This window comes from Balaenoptera physalus (assembly GCF_965194825.1).
Source record: "Balaenoptera physalus genome assembly, chromosome: 1".
Taxonomy (NCBI): domain Eukaryota; kingdom Metazoa; phylum Chordata; class Mammalia; order Artiodactyla; family Balaenopteridae; genus Balaenoptera; species Balaenoptera physalus.
The window spans coordinates 167,151,245-167,171,173 of NC_138882.1; the positions used below are offsets into that span (position 1 = coordinate 167,151,245).

The 19,929-nt window shown below is 43.7% G+C and overlaps 1 protein-coding gene across 3 annotated transcripts in view; it reads right to left on the reverse strand.

The window, feature by feature from the left end:
• Window positions 1-89: 89 nt before the first annotated feature.
• The window catches only part of THRAP3 (thyroid hormone receptor associated protein 3), a 72,627-nt gene continuing 52,787 nt past the window's right edge, over window positions 90-19,929 (reverse strand). For all 3 annotated transcript variants that reach the window (XM_082415576.1, XM_082415577.1, XM_082415578.1), the window contains 9 exons: window positions 15,402-16,307; window positions 13,153-13,866; window positions 12,037-12,209; window positions 11,188-11,299; window positions 9,681-9,765; window positions 7,368-7,555; window positions 4,407-4,602; window positions 3,793-3,936; window positions 90-1,671 (listed from right to left, as the gene is read on the reverse strand). In XM_082415576.1, the coding sequence (XP_082271702.1) occupies window positions 1,450-1,671; window positions 3,793-3,936; window positions 4,407-4,602; window positions 7,368-7,555; window positions 9,681-9,765; window positions 11,188-11,299; window positions 12,037-12,209; window positions 13,153-13,866; window positions 15,402-16,307 (2,740 nt within the window). In that variant the 3' untranslated portion in view covers window positions 90-1,449. The remainder of the gene's footprint in view (window positions 1,672-3,792; window positions 3,937-4,406; window positions 4,603-7,367; window positions 7,556-9,680; window positions 9,766-11,187; window positions 11,300-12,036; window positions 12,210-13,152; window positions 13,867-15,401; window positions 16,308-19,929) is intronic.

The following is a 19,929-nucleotide window of genomic DNA, read 5'->3' on the forward strand; positions in this document are numbered from 1 at the left end:
TTTTCAGGTTCCCTGAAGCTGCTATGGGAGACACCCACCCCCCCCAACACACACACTCAGGGTGACAATGACCAGAGCCCATTTACATCTGCCACTTTATTTTTTTATTTGCAGGAGGAGTTGAAACAAATTTTAAGGGTATTTTCATTTTTTTTTCCCTAAACATGAATCATTCAAGTAAAACCAACTTAACTATAGAAATGTAGCAAAGTAAGGGGAAAGTAGCATAACAACCCAAGAGGCAAAGGTTGGAGGGGGGGGAAGAGGTGGGTGCAGTCCGCATATAACATATGCATAAATGCCATATGATTCACCTGCTCAGGACCGCCTCCCCAGAAGGCAAGCACAAGGACCCATTTTAAGAGGATGTTTTCCCCCCAAACATCTGAGAATGTTTCAACTTAAAGCTTAAGGTTATAAAAAGAAAGAAAAAGAAAAAAACAAAACAAAAAACCCCCACAAACCACCCAGCCATAACCACCTTCCTTAATCGATCATAGGAGTTTCTTTTCATTTTATAAAAAGATTAATAAAAAATATTGAAAAAATTATTTTCTCATCTTATATTTGTAAAGATAATAGAAGTCAGAAGTTTCTTAGAAAACAGACCAGAAACTGCCACATCCAGTTTCCACCCCTGTTGCTGAGAGGATCAGCAGGACTAGGAAGTTTGGGATACTGGAGCTGCTGGTGGAGAAGGGGAAGCCCAGCCCAGAAGAAATCAGAAAATATTGGCGGGGAGGGGAGGTGCGCACATGGGGTGTGGTTAGGAGCAACACCATGTGATACATGGCTGCGCAGAAAAGGGGAACACAAGGTGGTCAGAAAGGCCTTGAACTCCTCCTCGACATACAAAACCAACTTTTACAAAGATCCAAGCAGTTTGGTCCCAAACTGAGGTGAACACTTCAATGTTTATTCACATGCTTTGTTTTCTCTTTTTAAGAATCAAAGTTGCCCAAATTAAATCTTTCCGCTAATGTCACTATATATGCCTAAAAAAAAAAAGGGAGGGGGGGGCTTTTAAAATCAGGATAAGGGAGAAGAGATCGAAAATCATCAAATTAGTCCTCTTAGCTCCAAATGAAATGAAATGAAGAATAAAACTGTTGGTTTCTAATAGGGAACAAACCAAAATCAAAGTATCGCTCTGCCCTCCCTACCCCAGCCCCACCCCACACAGCAACAAATGAGAACCACACAGCTAAAGCCCAACGTGGTGTGTTCTGCTCAAGAGCTGGGCCTGACCCCAGGCCCCACAGCCGGCTGCCTCTGTCCAGCGGGACACAGCGCCAGGGATGCTTTCGGCTGTAGTAGGAGTTCTGCATGGCTGGTGGGGGGTAGGGGTGGGATTTTCAGAATCTTCTCGAGGCTCCTCTGTTTAGCTCCTCACCAGCCATCTTCCCAGCGCCTCTCTCCCTTGGGCAGGGGCTCCCATCAAGGTGGCCTCTACTCAGCTGTAGGCTGTAAATTGTCCTTCTCTTCTCGGTTCTCTGTCCCACTCTCGTCGTCTTCGATCTCCCCTTCCTCCCCACTGAACTTGTCGTGGGCCCATTTGGGGCTGGTGCTGGATTTCCGGAACATGAACCGGCCCCGACCCCGAGGAAAGGCTCCCCGGCCCCGGCCCCGGCTCACCCACTTCTCACTGCCTTCACCTTCACGGTCATCGTGCTGAAAGGAAAGAAGACTGCCATCAATGCCAGAGTGAACAAGAGCAGCCAGAACCCTCTCCTCTGAACCCACCCAAATGTGACTTTCTCAAATGAACCTATGCCCTGTCCCCCACTCTAAAAATGCTACTGATTCAGATCTAAGAGAATATTCAGTTGGGTTCCTTGAATTCTAAGGCAGTAGTTTAGGCATTATAATAATGATGATGATGATAAAATCTTCAAAGACCTTTTCCTGCATTATCTCATTTAATCCTCACATCTACCCTACCCTATCATTATCACCCTCCACTACACAAATGGGAAAACAGGCAGAGGAACTTTAAGTAACTCCATATGATTTAGAACACTGTCTCTCAAAGGGTGGGTTTGAGAAAGCAAATCACCCCTAAATGTGAAGCTATGATCTGAGTTGTCAGGAAGCTAAGAGATGAAGCAACACAGAACACACACATAGTTGGGACTCTAGCTCTCCCCAACCCTCCCCCTCAGCCAAGAACAGGCCGTGAGACCAAGGGAAAATGATCTGCTCATGGTCTCAGACCAGTTATTGGCAAAGGCAGGACCAGAACCCAGCCTCCTGTCTTGTATCCCTCCCCTCTTTAGTTTTATGCAAGGAGGCAGTGTGGCAGAGTAGAAAAAACAAAACCTACAACTCAAACAATCCCTGGTCTGATGATCACATGAGAAGAGAAGAAGGGACCCAATGAAAAAGAACGACTGACAAAGCATTTTGAAAAGTCACTGTTACCTCATCAGCCCCATGGCTTCAAAGAGTCTAAACCCTCCGCCCACATAAGTAGTGCCTTAGGCCCCTGAGGGGTTAGCTCAGCTAAAGGGCCAGCTGCTTATTCACTAGCCTAAATGTATCAGGCTGGCAATGCTCCTTCAGGGGACAGATGGGGTAGGGAAAGGGGCTTTGTGTGGCCTTTAATCCTTCCCTTAAGCAGCCCCACTCCAGTACCTATTCTGGGCCCAGGCAACATTTCCCTAGATATAGGTTCAAGGGTCCTCTAGGAGTCCCAAAGTAGCTACCAGCAGCCCTAGAAAAGTGAAGTTGGCTATGCACAGTGATTTACACAGCAACCTGTTTCCCAGCTTCCTGTTTCCATGCCAGTCCTCAAGTGTGATGAAGAGACTCAGCTGCAAGTTGACCTTGGTTACAACACTCAAGAGTCACGTCTGCTTGGATCTGAGCCTGCTGTTGAGCAAAGCCAAAAGAGCTCTCTCACTGGCCAGGTAATTCAGCTTAGAAGAGCCCTAACCTGAGAGGCAGAGAGGCTCAGATGGGGCCTGGTGCCTGACAATGACCAACAGCTTAGAAGAGAGAAGCCCCAGTAGCGTTTCATTTTGGAGGCAGGTCCCCTTCCTCAAAAAGAGATCCTGAGCTGTCTTTCCTGTCAATCTTGTGCTGGGGAGCAATAGGGTGGAACTGCAGCCTCAGGGGAAGGTTATGGTTCTATCCCTTGCATAAAGGCTGGAGGGAGGCTTAGGTTAGGGTGGGTGAGCAGTAAAACAATTTCACAGACTAAAAAGGCAAGAGCGGGCTTCCCTGGTGGCGCAGTGGTTGAGAATCTGCCTGCCAATGCAGGGCACACGGGTTCGAGCCCTGGTCTGGGAAGATCCCACATGCCACGGAGCAACTGGGCCCGTGAGCCACAATTACTGAGCCTGCGCGTCTGGAGCCTGTGCTCCGCAACAAGAGAGGCCGCGATAGTGAGAGGCCCGCGCACCGCGATGAAGAGTGGCCCCCGCTCGCCGCAACTAGAGGAAGCCCTCGCACAGAAACGAAGACCCAGCACAGACAAATAAATAAATAAATAAATAATAATTAAAAAAATAAAATAAAATAAAAAAAATAAAATAAAAAGGCAAGAGCAACCTTTCCCGCTTACCCTGGAATCCATAAACGTCTTAGATAGCGCTCTCAAGGTCAGGACTACCTCTCTAGAGAAAACTCATCTTGCCAGCACTACGCCATCCCACAAGTACGCATGTACCCAGTGCAGCGCCTGCACACATATTTAATCACAGTTCTGGACAGACCAATTAAGGCCTCGTTATCAGCTACTGTGTGTGCCAAAGGCCCCCTGGCCCTTCCTGGTTGTCCCCAGACACATACCAAGTAATACTTCTTGCTTTTGGGTGTGTACTCGGGGTCCCATTCCTCCTCCCGGTTTCTCTTCTGAAAATCGTTGTTGCTGCTGCTGCTGTTGTTACCAGAGTAGTTGCCTCTGCCCCAGCCTCTTCCTCTGGCTCGAAATTGCTGTGGCAATAAACGGGGGAAAGGAACAAAGGGGCCATGTAAGGAATGGAGAAAAACAATTCCTTGCCTTCTATTCAAACACTTTTCTGGCACAAAACAGACAACTGTCCTCCAGTCAATATGCTGGTCAACTGGTTTCTAGTCATTCCCTTTACATTCATCTCAAGTCTACAGTCTAGACAGAGGACAAAACGGCATAAGGGCCTCCCTACATACAACAGGAGTCAAGACAAGTGAGGAAGTTCGGAAGAGAAGCCCTAAGAGACTTTCTGGCTAAGTGATTATGAACAGGAAAAAAACAAACAAAAACACTAAAAATGGAAAGCCTGGGGATTGGGAAACCACAGATTCTAGGGTCTTTAGACTGAATTACTTGTATCAAAGGCAACAAACTAAGTATTCTGATAATAACATAATTAGAATTGGTGGGAGTAAGGGCTTAGAGAAAGGGAGAGGGGGCAGGGTCTTACAAAGGTCCCTCGAGCTCTGCCTCCTCTGTCACTTGGACCCACGAAGTCTTTGGTCCCCAGTCTTGATTTGTCAAAGCCCGTGGTACTCTCCTCTCTCTCCTCGGTCTCTTCAGTGTATTCTTCCGCTTTGTAGGAGTGGGATGACTGGGAGGAAGAGGATGATGACCTGGACCGGTCTCGTGCTCTCCGGTGCTTCCTTTGAAAACAGAAGAGGCAGGGAGATCAGTAAGCCTCTAGGGTACAGCCTTTGGCTGGGGGTTCATGGATAAGCAGCACAGGGCAATCAGGAGTGTGTCTGTGATGAAAACACTGAAGGCTAGTAACCTGAAAAACGAACTCACCCCCAACATACACACCCAGGGAACCTGGGGAGCTTCCTCCCAATTCTGTCAGTCATGCTGAGTGACACATCTATGTCCGAGCCTGTGATGAACATGGCACATACACAGAAGGAGGAACAAAAGATAGTCTGTGGCCTCTGGCAGCTCAGTCTAATACATGTGCACGAATCAGAAAGGCAGAAGGACCCTAACACTGTATTGAAAGTCACGGAGTATCTGGTACCAGGACAGGCTTTATATATTACCATCTGTTTCGGCTTTACATTAGTTTTATTTCTCATAAGAAGAACACTACCTGTCTTGGGACAGTGCTCTAAAGACTGAAAAAACAATGTGCTTAAAAACTCTACACTGGGGGCTTCCCTGGTGGCGCAGTGGTTGAGAATCTGCCTGCCAACGCAGGGGACACGTGTTCGAGCCCTGGTCTGGGAAGATCCCACATGCCGCGGAGCAACTAGGCCCGTGAGCCACAATTACTGAGCCTGCGCGTCTGGAGCCTGTACTCCGCAACAAGAGAGGCCCGCACACCGCAATGAAGAGTGGCCCCCACTTGCCGCAACTAGAGAAAGCCCTCGCACAGAAACGAAGACCCAACACAGCCATAGATGGATGAATAAATAAATAAATAAACCCAAAAAGTTAAAAAAAAAGAAAAAAACAATGTTTAAAAAAAAAAACAAAACTCTACACTGACACAGCAGGCATATAGTAAATGGCAATTATGATCATTCAGTATTATTTCCCTCATTTTATAGATAGGAAGTTCAGGTGACAGAGCTGAGTAGACCTGTATTCAAACCTGGCTCCGACTAATTATACCACTACTCCACAAACCACCTCCCACTTTCCAGTGAGCTCAAACAGCTTTTATTATTAAGCATAGGATCTGTCCAACTCTTCCCAGAGTTATTTCCCATCCTTCCCTTCATCTGGAGGAAATTACAGACCAGGGTAAATCAGACTAATATGATGAGTCACGGTCTGTGTACTAGAGGTCGGGGCCAGTCCTGCCATGTGGTGCTGGAGAAGGGCACCAACCACGTCTAAGGTGGCAGAAAGGCTGGCTCCCAGGAGTAGAGGAGGACTTACAGGGAGAAGCCAGCCTGTGTCAGTAACCGATCACTGCCCTCCTCCACTATGGAAAGTACCTTGCAACCCCCCAGCCCACCCCCAAACATTCGAGAAGATCAAAGACTTACATGTTTGAATCCTACTAGCGCCTTCCAGCATTTACTCTTAAAAAGGGGGAAATCTAAGTTATTGTCATAGGATTCTTATAACTCAAATGTTTGACTCCTAGAAATCAGTGTCATTTCAAGAGGTTTTCAAACATAAGACTCCAGAAAGCCCCATATTTGAGTCCCAACACTGCCGTTTATTAGTTGTGTGATCTTGGGTGAGCCATTCTTCAGTCATATGAGAAAAAGTTCTTCTAAACTGAAGTGTGATATACAATGAAAAGTGACATAATTATCATTTTTCTTCTTTCCCCAGTCACAAAATACTACGGTTGCAAGAGACTTGGTCAAGGTTACACAACAAGTCAGAGGTAGAGGCATGTGTCCCAGGGAAAGAAATCAGGATCAGTCATCCAAGTCCAACCCTGAAATGCTTGAGGGGTTCTTTCTGCTCCCTTTCCACCAGTGACAGTGTTGAAGACTACTATACCCCCACCTAGATTCCCTGTTGAGGATTATCAGATTTTTATCTGTGGGCAGCCCTGAAAGCTGCTAAGGCTCATAATGTGTAAGTAACTGAGTGGAAGGGTAGACAAAGTGGAACAGAAGATCTGAGTTTTGATGTCAGTTGTTACTGTGTGATCTTAGACAAATCGTTCTGAGCTTACTTCTTTATCTTTCAAATGGGCAAAACAGGTAGCTACTAACTGTCCAACTTATCTCAAAGGATTGTTACCAGAAAATGGATATGAAAGTGCTTGCCAGCTAAAGTTCAAAAACACAGAAGTGGTGTAGGTTCTTACAGGAAGGTGTGGGGTTTCAACTGTGCTACCTTTAACGAGACATGATTGAAAAGTCATGGAACATTCAAAAATGTAAACAGAGACAAAACCTTGGCATAAATGCTGCCTTATGAAGTTCAACAATGCTTACCTTTGTTTAAAGAATATTTGTAACACCTCTCTTGGAAGTGTCTGTGAAACCAGTTTAAAAGGCATTTAAGATCAACAATCTTGTCCTATCTAGTTCCACCCTGTTTCTCTGACCAAACAGTATTATTACCTGACAACAACTTTGAGCCATTTCTAAAACATAACCTTCCCAAGAAGATTTGTGATGAGAAAGGGCATGTCAAAGAACGTGGACAAAACAAATGCAAAAGGAATTCCCCTATGATTTTCCACACTGTCCCTAGAGCCAAATTAACTGCCCATCTCCCAGGAGGCCTCCTTTAAACAAGGATCATGCCTACTTTCATGCTAAAGTTCTATTTTCAATCTAGGGACCTTAATTGACAGTTAAAAAAAAGAAACTGTACAAGTGGTCATCGTTCCTAACCCCAAGTTCTCTGACTTGGAGGGTCTGCCATATAGCCTAATGGTGGGCAGACAAAGAAATCCACTCAGGAGTCTGAATGAGGTGACAGACAGGGGCTTACGTACTTCTGCTTCTTTGATCCTTTATGAGTTTTCTCTGTTTTCTCAGCTGATCTTTCCCTCGAGTGGCTTGAGTCTCGGGAATCCACTGATTCTCTTGATTTACCTCGTTTAAGATCTCTCTCTTTATGTTTTTTACGACGTTCAATATCAAGGCGGAGATCAACAGGATCATCTTTGTATTTTCCCTCAGCCTGCCAAAAGAGAAATCAAAATTAAGGTTTTGGGGATTCAGGGCTACCAACTCAACCACCCCACAAACTGTGGCTTCTACTCCAATGGAGTGGTGCAGAGGAAGCACTGGGAATGTGAGGCACCTCGCCCAAGCTCGGGAGGGATACAGGATGTTCCACAGAAGTCGCTTCATGAGGATCCCTACAGAGCCCAAACCAGTTCTCTAAAATAATGATGACGACCTTCCGCATATGCTACACACACACGTACACGCACCTCACTTTGCTGTTTCCCTCTGTGGCCCAGTAAAGACTCTGGCTAGCCGACAAGTTGAGAAGGCCAAAATCAACTCTGGAAGGTGTTGGTTAGGCTGGCTCAGGCTTAGTCACCACCAAGAATGGAAATGCTGTTATCTTCCCCTACCTACACTGTGGCAGCTGCCCTGGGCCTATCCTCTACTTGGAATTCTCTCTCAGTACTGAGTCCAATGACAGACAATGGGAGACTCAAGCAGCCTTCCAAAATGTTTAGTTGTATTAAATTTCTCTAGAAAAGGCATATCAAAAACCATAATAAATTCATAATGTGGCAATACCAAGTCAAAGTTTATTTTAAAAAAAGGAAGGGAGGGAGGAAGGAAAGAAGAAAAGAGAAAAAGAAAACCTTTTTTGCTAACTTTCTAGGAAGTGTAACCTATCAGGGTATGTATGTTGCAGATACAGCATGAGCCCAGCAACAACAGCAGCCTTCTACCCCAAACTATCATGCCAAGGGCTTTCGACAGCTCTTTAGAATCTCAGTGAGCAGAGGTGCAATGTGGTTTCAGGCACATTATACACTAAGATTTGTCTCATGGAAGTAAAACCTCCCTAGGGACTTCCCTGGAGGTCTAGTGGTTAAGACTCCATGCTTTCACTGCTGAGGGCCCAGGTTCAATCCCTGGGTCCAGGAACTAAGATCCCACAAGCTACACAGTGCAGCCAAAAAAAAAAAACCGCAACAAAAACCTCCCTAAAAAGAGGAAGTGATGAGTAGTTCACTTAGCATTAACATTTTACTTATACAAACAACTAAGCTTTTTGTTGAAATAATTTAATTAACAGGAGTGGTAGGTAGTAAGTTGGTTTATTTTATCACATGGTTTTCTTTTGACAGAGGGAATGGGGCCTCTGTACCCTCCAAAGACAAAAAGAGAAGAAAAACGCAGCTGCAGCTCCCTTAGGCAGTGCCCACAGGACCTCTAATGAGTAGGCTATGTGGGGCAGAGAGGACGGAATCTCTTCTGATGTTTCAAAACCTTGCATTTCACATGGTTACTGCCAAGCCGGTGGGTACTTGGAGAAAAAGAAAAGGGGGATGGGAGAGAAGAGAGATTGTGCAAGAGTGCCTCTCATTACATTCAACCAACAAGACAAATTTACTTGGAAAACTTGAAAATTACTATTTTTAGAAAAGGTTTCAGCAGCATCGGAAGAGCCATCTCTAATTTTAAGTTACAACTCTATATGGGAATGGTGGTCAAGAAATACTAAGATTTTTAAGAACCCAAATCTAGTACCTCATAGTAAAAGACTGCACACAAGCTTTAACCTCTTAATAACAGTGTTTACGTGCACATCATTACAAATGTAGCTGGGCTATCAAAGCAATGTTTAGCTTTAAAGTAACAGTAATCGACAGATGATAGATATGGTACAATGTTAGAAAAAAATCTGGACTAGCTGCTTAAAACAGTCTACTAAGTTAAGATATGAATATTTCACTCTTCTCTGACATGCATGTCTTTTTGAAATCATGGTTGGAAATAGTGCATGTATATAGTTGATTTGATAATACTTACAAGCAGAAAAATATCACAAAAAGTTTCTTCTCTCATCATGGGCACTTGTTCCAAAACTCCTCTCTTTTTTTCTCAAGCTCACCTCAATAGACTTTGGGGTCATTTACCATATTCTAACCACTTCACAAAGGTTGTTGATACATTTAATAAAAATTAACCCTTTGTAGTTCATTTTTAGAATTATGCCCATCCTTAAAAGAAAAACACAAACTTAAGTAGAGAGTAATTTAAACAAACACATTTCTGTCAAGTTCATGCCCAACGCACTCATTTTGTTGGAATTACTGATCAAAGCAACAGTTCACCTTGTAGCCAGGTTCCCGGGGACTTTTCATTTCGTCATGAGCCAAACCATGTTTTCTGAATGTACTGGGGGAAATGTCTATCCTCCTAAAATTGAAAACACAAAAATTGTTTAACATTCCATAGTGTGACTATAGCACCTCAGTTCGTAAGTAGAGTGGTGCAAATCATAGGCATTCCTTTTTATTACACTTATGTTGTTTGCTTATATACTTACACTCTCCCCCATAGATGTGCATGCGCGTGTGTGCATGCACAACACATACACACACACACACTCTCTCTCTCTCCCAACTTTCCAAACTCAAACAGAAAAAACATCTTATTCCACCCAGTACCATTACAGCCAGGAAAATAGACTCACCTACAGCCGTGCCTATAATTTCAAATTCACATCAAGATTATCTATGCCCTGCTAACTTCAAAAAGCAGTTTTCATCTTGGGAATTAAAATATAATGGCCCTTGGGACTTCCCTGGTGGCACAGCGGATAAGAATCCACCTGCCAACTCAGGGGACACGGGTTCGATCCCTGGTCCGGGAAGATGCCACGAAGCAACTAAGCCCATGCGCCACAACTACTGAGCCTGCGCTCTAGAGCCCATGAGCCACAATCACCGAGCCCATGTGCTGCAACTACTGAAGCCTGCGTGCTTAGAGCCCATGAGCCACAACTACTGAAGCCCGCATGCTTAGAGCCCGTGCTCCACAACAAGAGAAACCACTGCAAGGAGAAGCCTGCGCACTGAAGTGAAGAGTAGCCCCCGCTCGCCACAAGTAGAGAAAGCCCGCGCGCAGCAATGAAGACCCAACGCAGCCAAAAAAATAAAATTTAATCTTTAAAAAAAATACAATAAAAATAAATACAATAAAGTAAAATATAATGGCCCATTATTCACCAATAGGATGAGGTCTAAGTGAGAAACAACTGCCTGGCATGACATAAATCCCAAAAGACCCTAAATCCAAGACTGTTGTGCAAACATCATCCTCCTACCTACTGCAAAGGTTCAAGAGCTGACTATTAAATAATTAAAGACCAACTTTGTTTCTAGACAAAGTCCCTATTTGCTGAATGAATAGACTCCCACAACCGAATGTTTAAACCTCTGGGCTTTTAAAACACTTTGACATAATCCTATAAGCTCTCCCACCTGCTGCAAATTCTTCCAAAGGAAGGACTAATATATGAAATACATGGGTTGCTTAAAGAAACAACATCTACTCTATGTAAAGAAAGCTCACAGTGATCTTGGGTTACTGTCTGCCAGCTCCCAATACAAGGGTTCATTTATACCAAAAGGGCTGTTTTCCTCAGGCCCAAAGTGAGAAACTTATAGTCATCAAAGCATACCCTTTCCACTACAAACCACCACTATCCTAGAGTGTGGAGGGCATTACCTTAAATTCTGCTGATAATGCAACTAACAAGTTGCAAAAACAAGACGAGTTTATTATCTGATGAGCAGACTTTTATGATCGCCTCTAGTGTAAGGCTGAGGTCCTCACCTGTGAATCTCTGGGCTTTTCTTGTTTTTAGCTGCCTCCTGCTCGCTTCCTCTCTTTAGGTATTTAGTAAAGCGTTCATGCAATGTCATTCCCGAGGACCCAAAGTGATGCTCTGTGGGGAGTCAAAGAAAAACATATCAGGCTATCAAAGGCACACCCAACATTCAACTCGTGTGCTTGGACCTGCAACCACAGAGATGTGACTAAAGTAGTCAAGTCCATATAAAAAACATATTAGAAAGAAGAAGGAAAAATGGCTGGTTCAGACAAAATCCAATGTCTGATTTCCACTGTAGGACATGGATACAAAGAGAGAAGCTAGAGCTTACTATCCTTTGATTCAGAGCACCAGCTCCTGCTTGAGTTCCAATTTCAGATGGAACCTGTAACTGGCCCAAACCCAGCTTCTACATCACATTCCCCAGCCTGTCCACCTCCATTTGCCCAGGAGATGGCAAAATAATGTGGGGAAGATATCCATATCCCAAGATCTACAAGAAGCCTCCAGAGGACTCTACCTACTAGACAGGAAAAGACAGAGGGGCTGGGAAAGCCAACTTTCATACCTCCTTTTCAAGCAATTTAAACCTTCACATGAAGGATTTTTCCTATTCTCATGATCACAGGTTACCATGAGCATTTCATAATGTTCAGCTCTGTAATTAAAAAATGGAAACTTCTCCCTGGAAGAAATTTCCTTCAAGCTAGCCCCTAGCTTCAAAGGCCCCTATCAATGAGATAAAGATCCCTGATAGACTCCCCCTCATGCCCCCACTCATCCTTCTGCTTGTTAGAGAGGAAGCTAAGCACGTGGAAAGGGAGCCTGAGCAGGCTGGGGTCTGGACTCACCTTTAACATGGTGAACGATGGTCACTATATGCTGGGCAAACAGTTCTGAAGGGCTCCGCTGAGACTGAGCTGACTGTATGTGCTGGAAAATGGATCGAAATTCCTGTTCCTTTTTGTTGCTATGAACTAGATCCCGACAAAGCTTTCGTTCCTGAGCCAGTAAGCCACTGGGTCTGAAAAAGAAACACAGGGAGGCCCAATGTAACAAGATACACAGAAAGTCAGAACATTTAAATCCTAAAAATGAAAAGCGTGCTTTAAAAGAGTTAAATTTATCTGTAAAGTTCCTTTTTTAATTCCTACCAAAGTAAAAAGTAACCTCAATGCACCATAACTATGGAAAAAGGCATCCAAGATCTCTCTCTTCCCTTTTCCCCATTGGAATCTAATAGGAACAAATGGGTAGGATGAAGCATTAAACCTCAGTGATTCTGTTCTGGGGGTCTCTGCTGGTTTTAACAGATGACAAACAGGAAGGTGTTTTAAAAGACCAACTAGTTTGGCCATCCAGGGCCACTCAGTGAAGCAACACAATGCAGCAAGAGTGGGATGTGGCTAGAATGCTGTTCAGGAGACTTCCAATTGGCTTTGCAGTTTTTACACCAGGTAAAAAGCAGCCTGGGCCTCATCACTCTTTCCTGAAGTTCTCCTGCCCCCAGCCCCAACTTTAAAACTGTTACATTATTTCATGAAGGCCTGCAATAACAGATATCGTGACTCAGCTAAGAATGGAAAAATGGATCCTGCATGGCTCCACAGGCAAAAGACATCTCAAGCATATTAAGGAAGGCAACAGGACAAGGGTGGAATGGGGCCGGCGGTGGGGCTTACAATGTGATGAATAGCGTGCAAGAGAGAAGCAGAGGGGACCCAGCATCAAAAAAGCCAGTCACTATAGCCTAAAAAGACGCTTCACCACTGCTATGATACTGCCCCCAACATATAACTGCTCAGTGATGCACACTTCTCCACTGAAAACAGAGAGACACGAGGGTATCCACACTGAAAATGAGACAGCGGGGAAATACATAAGGGGCCTGTCCTCGTTCCAGAATGACCTCAGGGAGAGAGGTTAGGCTACTAAAGCCCTGAGGGTCAAGCTGGACTGCAGCTCACCTTGCAAGGTCCTCATCAAAAGAGTCCATCCGGACATTGACCTGGGCCTCTCGAGTAATGGAAAAGGAAGACTTCCCCGTGGAAAAGTCTCCTTTGGCTCCTAGCTTCTCTCGGCTCTCAGAGGTCTTTCTCGGGGGAGGTGATGAGCTTTTCTCCTGGACTGCTTTGTAAGCAGTCACTCGGAAATTTTTTTCAGGCACAAATCCCCTGTGCCCACTTTCGGTTCTCTTGGGTCCTCCCCGATCCTCCTTTTTGGATCTCTCTGAGAAAGACTCCTCCTCCAACTCTTCCGTTTTTCTTTGCTTTTCCTTCCCTGGAGGTGCGTACATCAGGCCCTCCCATTTGCCTGACTTTTCCTCATCCTGGTTTTTGTTTGCACCTGCTACAACTTTCGACATGAATTTGGGTTCATCATCAAACTCAGATTCCTTCCTTCCTTTAGCCTTGTCTTTATCTTGATCATCCATCTCCTCCTTGTGGAAGTCAGCCATCTTCTTCTCAAAGTCATCTCGGAGCTTATACCTTTTAGGAGACTGGCTACCCCGAAAAGGCTTCTCAGTATCAGTTTTGGGAGCAAATGGATCAGATTTCATTTTTGTATCACCCAAGCCCGCATCAGAGAAGCTCCCTTTCTCTTTCATTTTCTCTTTATCAGTATTTGTTTGTTTCTGTTCCTTATCCTTTCCATTCTCTGTCTTCTGCTCATCTAGATACCTAGTTATGAAAACACAAGGGAGACACACAAGAGGCTTCTTAAGCAACTTGATCTAAAATAAACTAGCACCATGTGCGAACGGTCTTAGGTTTTTGCTTCTCTAACAAGCATGTCTTGTGGATTCCAGTGTTACGAAAGGAGTCTTGGTTACTTTCTATTAATTTCTAAAAAACTGCTCTTCACAGATCTATGAACTTGGCATTTAAGAGAAAACTATATGGTCTACGGAGTTGTGTATTACAAAAACAAAAAGAAAATAGCAAAGGCAATTTTTAGGATACTGAAAAACAAAAACCTACTTACCTGTAAGTGGTCTAGGAAAAAAAAAATTTAAGGTCTTATCCAACCTTCACTCAGTCACTTAAAATCTGCTTTCAGCAAAGTTAACATAGAATGTTCAACCTTGGACTGTTCTGCTTTTATACAACTCACATTTGGAAATACAAGTCTCAAAAGAGACTTCAAATTTGCTTCAAGTCACCTAGAAGACCTAAGTATGAAATATACTGCAAACACAAATAAAAACAGAATACATGTTAATTGGGGAAGGGGGCAAAAATCATCCTACTCATTCTTATGGAAAAGCAGAGTTCATGCCCAAGTGTTCTAATGAGATTCACAGTCCTGGCAAGGAACAAAACTTGTATTTCAAAGCAGACTTACTGAAAGCTGCAAAGTACAGATTCTGAACGTCTCATTTGTACCATGAATGGAAAAAGTCTGATCATGTTACAGTTGCATTAATATGGCAAAAAAGAACCAAAGGACAGCAGGGCAGCAAAGAATATACTAATAAAAGGAAAAGGTGGGGGCAGGAGGGGAACCACCTGCTCTGTAAGGCCCTCTTAACAACCTGGTCCCAATACAAATTCCCTGTTATGTCTCTGCCACCCCCATCCATCCAACCACATAAAAAAGATTCCAGTTCCAACTCACCGTGTCCCCCAGGGTAGAAAGACAGAGACACTGTTATGTCCTCTCCTAACACACAGCCTGGTTGGCTTCTACTGGGACATACACCCACTTTGTGATTTTAAAACAAGGTCTTCCTGGACTAAGCCTTGGACTTTCCCATTCTGCCCAGTCTCCTCAACTGGAGGGTGTGAGGGCGGGAGGGTGCAGCTCTTCACCATGATGGACTGACGCAGATCGATCACAGGAGATGATGGGTCCTAGAGGGTCTAACAGCTCCAACAGCCATTCATTTTGGTAAAGACCACATTTTTTGATGGCTGATCCACAAATCTCTACTGTTCTCTAGCTTATACTGGTAGAATCCAAGGCAAACTTTAAATGTGAAAACATCACTGCAGAGTAGTCTAAAGAAACTTTATGCTGCAATACAAATTCAGGAAGGCAGGAAAACTAGAGTTAAGCTAAAGGTTTCCTTGGGTGATGCTTTAAAGTTTGCTAAATGAAAAGTTGAGGAAATGGGATTACCTTATTACCATTAATCAGAGCTCTACAGATCACATTACAACTAAGCTGCCACCTGGTGAGATAAAAACAAGCAGATGGGAAACAAGACACTTGCCTCTTTGTATAGGCTGCTCCGCCTGGAGCAGCAGCCTCCTCTTTCTGAGATGAGCCATATGTGGAGCCAGTGGCCGGCGGACTCTTACCCATGGGGCTCTTTTTGGATGGACTCAAGGACCCCGAGCCATGGTCAAACTGACCTTGGTGTGTCCCAGCCTGGTACCCAGCACCACTCTGCAGAGTTGAGCCCATCTGGGATGTGCTGGAAAGCGGAGGGCTAGGTTTGGGCACAGGGCTAGGACGAGGTGACCGTCTCCTCACCACCACAGACTGGAGGGGGCTTTTGAGAGCCGGGCTTCGCTCCCGAGGACTCAGCTCAGACACGGCTGAGGCCCGTGATGCAGAACCAGCACTGTATGTGGTGGCATCTGGCCACGGCTTTGAGCTCTCAGACGCTTTTGTGTCTTGAGAGGTGCCTCCAGAGAACGGCTGCTCCTTGGCCTCATCTCCCTGGTTATCCCCGGCAGCCTGAGACGGCCGGCTATCCTTGGAAGAAGACTTTTTCTCCTTTGCAGACTTGCGCTTAGAAGATTCAACTCGGCTGTGGTTGGAGGAAGAACGAGAGGATGAGGAACGCCTTGACCTGTCAGAGGAAGACTTATCGGAGTTTCTAGAATGGCTCCTGGACCTTGGTGAAGGGGACCTTCTCTTTGGGGACCGGGATCGGGAACGGCCCCGACGAGGACTGTATGCTTGCCGGTAATTCTGCCAATTTGAGCGGTAGTTTCCATAGCCTCCTCGGTTGTACTGGCCCCATGGATAAAAGCCTCTGTTGCGCCCACGGAAATAATAGGGCCTTCTATAGCCTCTGTTGTGACCTCGGAAATCCCGGTTCTGATATACTCTTGGGTGATTTCTCTCTCTGTTATGAGCTGGAGAATATGATCTGGAACGAGACCTAGAACTGAAAGAGGGGCAGGGGAGGGAAGAAATGTTTGAATTTTTGACACAAGCAATTTTACTCAAGAAAAACCTGCCAACAAAGAGGTAAATCCCTCTTCTTATGTATCATAATTAATTAATTTCAGTTGTTTTCAAACGAAAGGTACAAACTTAAATATTTAATTCTACTCTTATAGCCACATTAAGTACAAAAATAAAGAATCACTTTAACAAATGAGACAGTGAGATGCTTCATTAATACTGTAGCACATTCTAAATGGAGATGTATTTCTACAGTGACTGAGAGAATATAAAAATGTTCTTAATGTAGTAAACTAAACAAACACCATTTTAATATAGTATACTAATTACTTAGAGTTTCACAGGCACAGAGGATTTTACAGGTAGGTCCCTGGGTCACTGGAAGTGATCCCTGCATGCTGTGGTACCCAGACAGGTAACTATTCAGATCCTCTGGCCCCACACTGCTTACTCCCCATCCTTTCCACCTCTCTTTGTCTGTGCAGGGCTAATTTCTCAGCTTCCACTGAGACTTGGGGTTGTAAAAAAAAAAAGTTACAACAGGTCTAAACCAAAGAATACTTAAATAGGGACTTAACAAGGTCTTACCCAGGTGCCACAAGAGGGCACCATCTGACCATAAGACACCGAAACACACAAGAGGATAGCAAAGAGGAACTACAAAAACAGCCCCACACTTGCACATCTTTAAGGTCAACCTAAAGCCTAGTGTTGTGTTCTTCTTAACAATACAGAACTCTAATTTAGCAAAGGTACATTTCCAGACCCGTGGGGATTCAACAGTAACCTAACCCTGTAAAAATTACATGTTCACAAATGCCAGGTTTGTCAATGACAGGGAGCTTTGTTTCCATCAAAAAGCCAAAAACTGTATTTGTTGGTGTAGAAAATCCAGTGGGGTTCTTTGATACCACTTGTCATGTCAACTATGATACAGAGCATTAATTAGTCACTACTCCTAAGTAGTTAACTAGAAATACGTAAAATTACTAGAAAACTCCAAAAATATTTTCTTTACATATAGAATAAAAACCCTTCAGTTCATAAGCAGGGCTTCTCATATCAGACCTAACTGGAAACAGATGCAAATGTGACAGGTTTTAACAACTAAACAGAATGTTATTTTTAGAAAGAAACTTACACTTAGAAGATAAAGTGGGATTGGTTTCCCACTACTTACTACCCACCATGCTCAGGTTCTTTATCTACCCCAAGAACAACAGGAACTAGTGAAGATGCAGCATACTGATGGCTGTTAATGGTTGCTATTTAAGTACAATTTAAAAAAACAAACTTACCTTTCACACTTTTCATTCAAAAATAGTAACAATATAAGAAAGAAGGGAGAGGCAGATGCAGCTATGAAACTGAATATGACCCAATTTAATGGCTGTACTTGAGGGAGGTGATGCACCACCAGCACTAAGGAGGGTTTAATTCATGTTCCCATCCTCAGAGGCTACTGCTGCTTCTGTCACCAATTACTAGTGAGGGCCCTGCGGCATACTGCATCCAAAACCCGCAGTCACTGCACAGATGCAGGAATATGAGTCTCTGCAGATTGCAAATTTATTTATGAGAAGTCACTTAAAAGGATACAACAGTCTGAGAAATACAAGGAAACAACCAATTTTCTCCAATTCTGTAGAACTCAGCAGTTAAGTTAATTTAAAGGCATGGTTTCTCAAACTCTCTGGACAGTATACTTTCCTTGTAGGAGAGGGAAAACAAAAGAAAAAAATCATGAAACAGATAAGCCAGAATTAAAAATTGAACATCCAGTGGCAAATTTATCTGTTTCTAAAAAACAGAGAAGTCAGACTAGAATCAAATATAAAAACATGTTTTCTAGTGGAGATATTCCTCCAAAATAATCTTCCAGGTATTAGGACAGCACATGGAGTGTCTCTAGACCTACCCCAGCACATATTGCCTGCGTAAGATATCTTTCCCTCATTTGCCAAGTTGATGACCATGCCAAATGATCTGTAGAATAAGGAGAAGAAATCTGTCCAGACAGATCCGCCCAGAACTCCAGCTATCACAAATACTTCAGAGCTGGTTAACACTTTTCAATTTGGGTTATGTCAGTTCAATTTTCTCTCTGTTTTGGTTGTACAGCCTCTTCGTTTTGAACCAATTATTTAGTTTCCATTTACTAGATTAAGTTTTAAAGAACCAAATTAGCTGAAACTGAGATTTAAGCAAACCAGATCAAAAGACTCTGGGCGCAAGGTAGGAGTTTACTAAGAGTCTCTGCTCGGTCCTATGGCCTTGATAGCAACTTCCTGAGGTAGATGTATTTAGTGGACCCCTCATTTTTGGGGGGTGGGGGTGGGGTTTGAGAAGATAAAACAGAATTTTACTTACATACAGACTCTGACACAATTGGGCAACAGAGAGACTTTATCTAGCACAGGCCTCAAACAAAGTTTGGTATAAAAATGTGTGCCCAAGAAACATGGGAGAGAAAAATAAAGTTAGGATTGGTTACCCTCAAGGTGTAATGTTATCTTAAAAAAGAAAAAAAAAACATGGAGTGTTTCTTTTGAGTGAGAGACTCAAAGTTTATAACTTCCTGTTCTACACTATATGGAAGTCATTAACATTTATGCACACCTATTTTTTGTTCAATCTCTGCTCTGAAATTAATTTTCAGACAGGCTTCTCACAGATTCCATTTAAGAATTAACTTATTCTTGGGCTTCCCTGGTGGTACAGTGGTTAAGAATCCACCTGCCAATGCAGGGGGCGTGGGTTCAAGCCCTGGCCCGGGAAGATCCCACATGCCGTGGAGCAACTAAGCCCGTGCGCCACAACTACTGAGCCTGCGCTCTAGAGCCGGCGAGCCACAACTACTGAGCCCACATGCCACAACTACTGAAGCCCGCACGCCTAGAGCCTGTGCTGCGCAACAAGAGAAGCCACCGCAATGAGAAGCCCGTGCACCGCAACGAAGAGTAGCCCCTGCTCGCTGCAACTAGAGAAAGCCCGCACACAGCAACGAAGACCCAACACAGCCAAAAATAATAAATAAATAAAAATAAATAAATGTATTTTAAAAAAAGCATTAACTTATTCTTGTTGGGAGGGTGGGGGTGGGGGGGGGAAGCCTACCAACCATTTGTTTATAGACTCTTTTAGAAGTAGGACTATGGAAACCATCAAGAATAAAGATTAATAACAACTATTCCTGAGTTTATTTTAAACTGCATAATTCATTTAAGAGAAGGGCTCTAGATACTCATTTAAAATAATCAGCAGGGGCGCCAAGTGGTAAAACTGAGAAATTGTCTCCTTGCCTACTGCAGCTCTGACAAAAAGAATGAAATTGTACAAAGATCCCCTTTTGGTATTTAAACATTTAGATACATCAATATTTCTCTAATACACATACAGAAACTTATATTTACTAACAGGTTCTTATCTACTCACAAAAGAAAGTTTTAAAGAATGAAAAACCGAACTCATAACACAACAAAAGAGGAAAGATGCCGGAAGTCTGGCATTATATTCCAAGACATAGCTGAAACAGGAAATAATCCAACTAAAGGTGTAGAAACTGACTAAATTAAAGAATACTGGCAATAAATTCAAAAGAA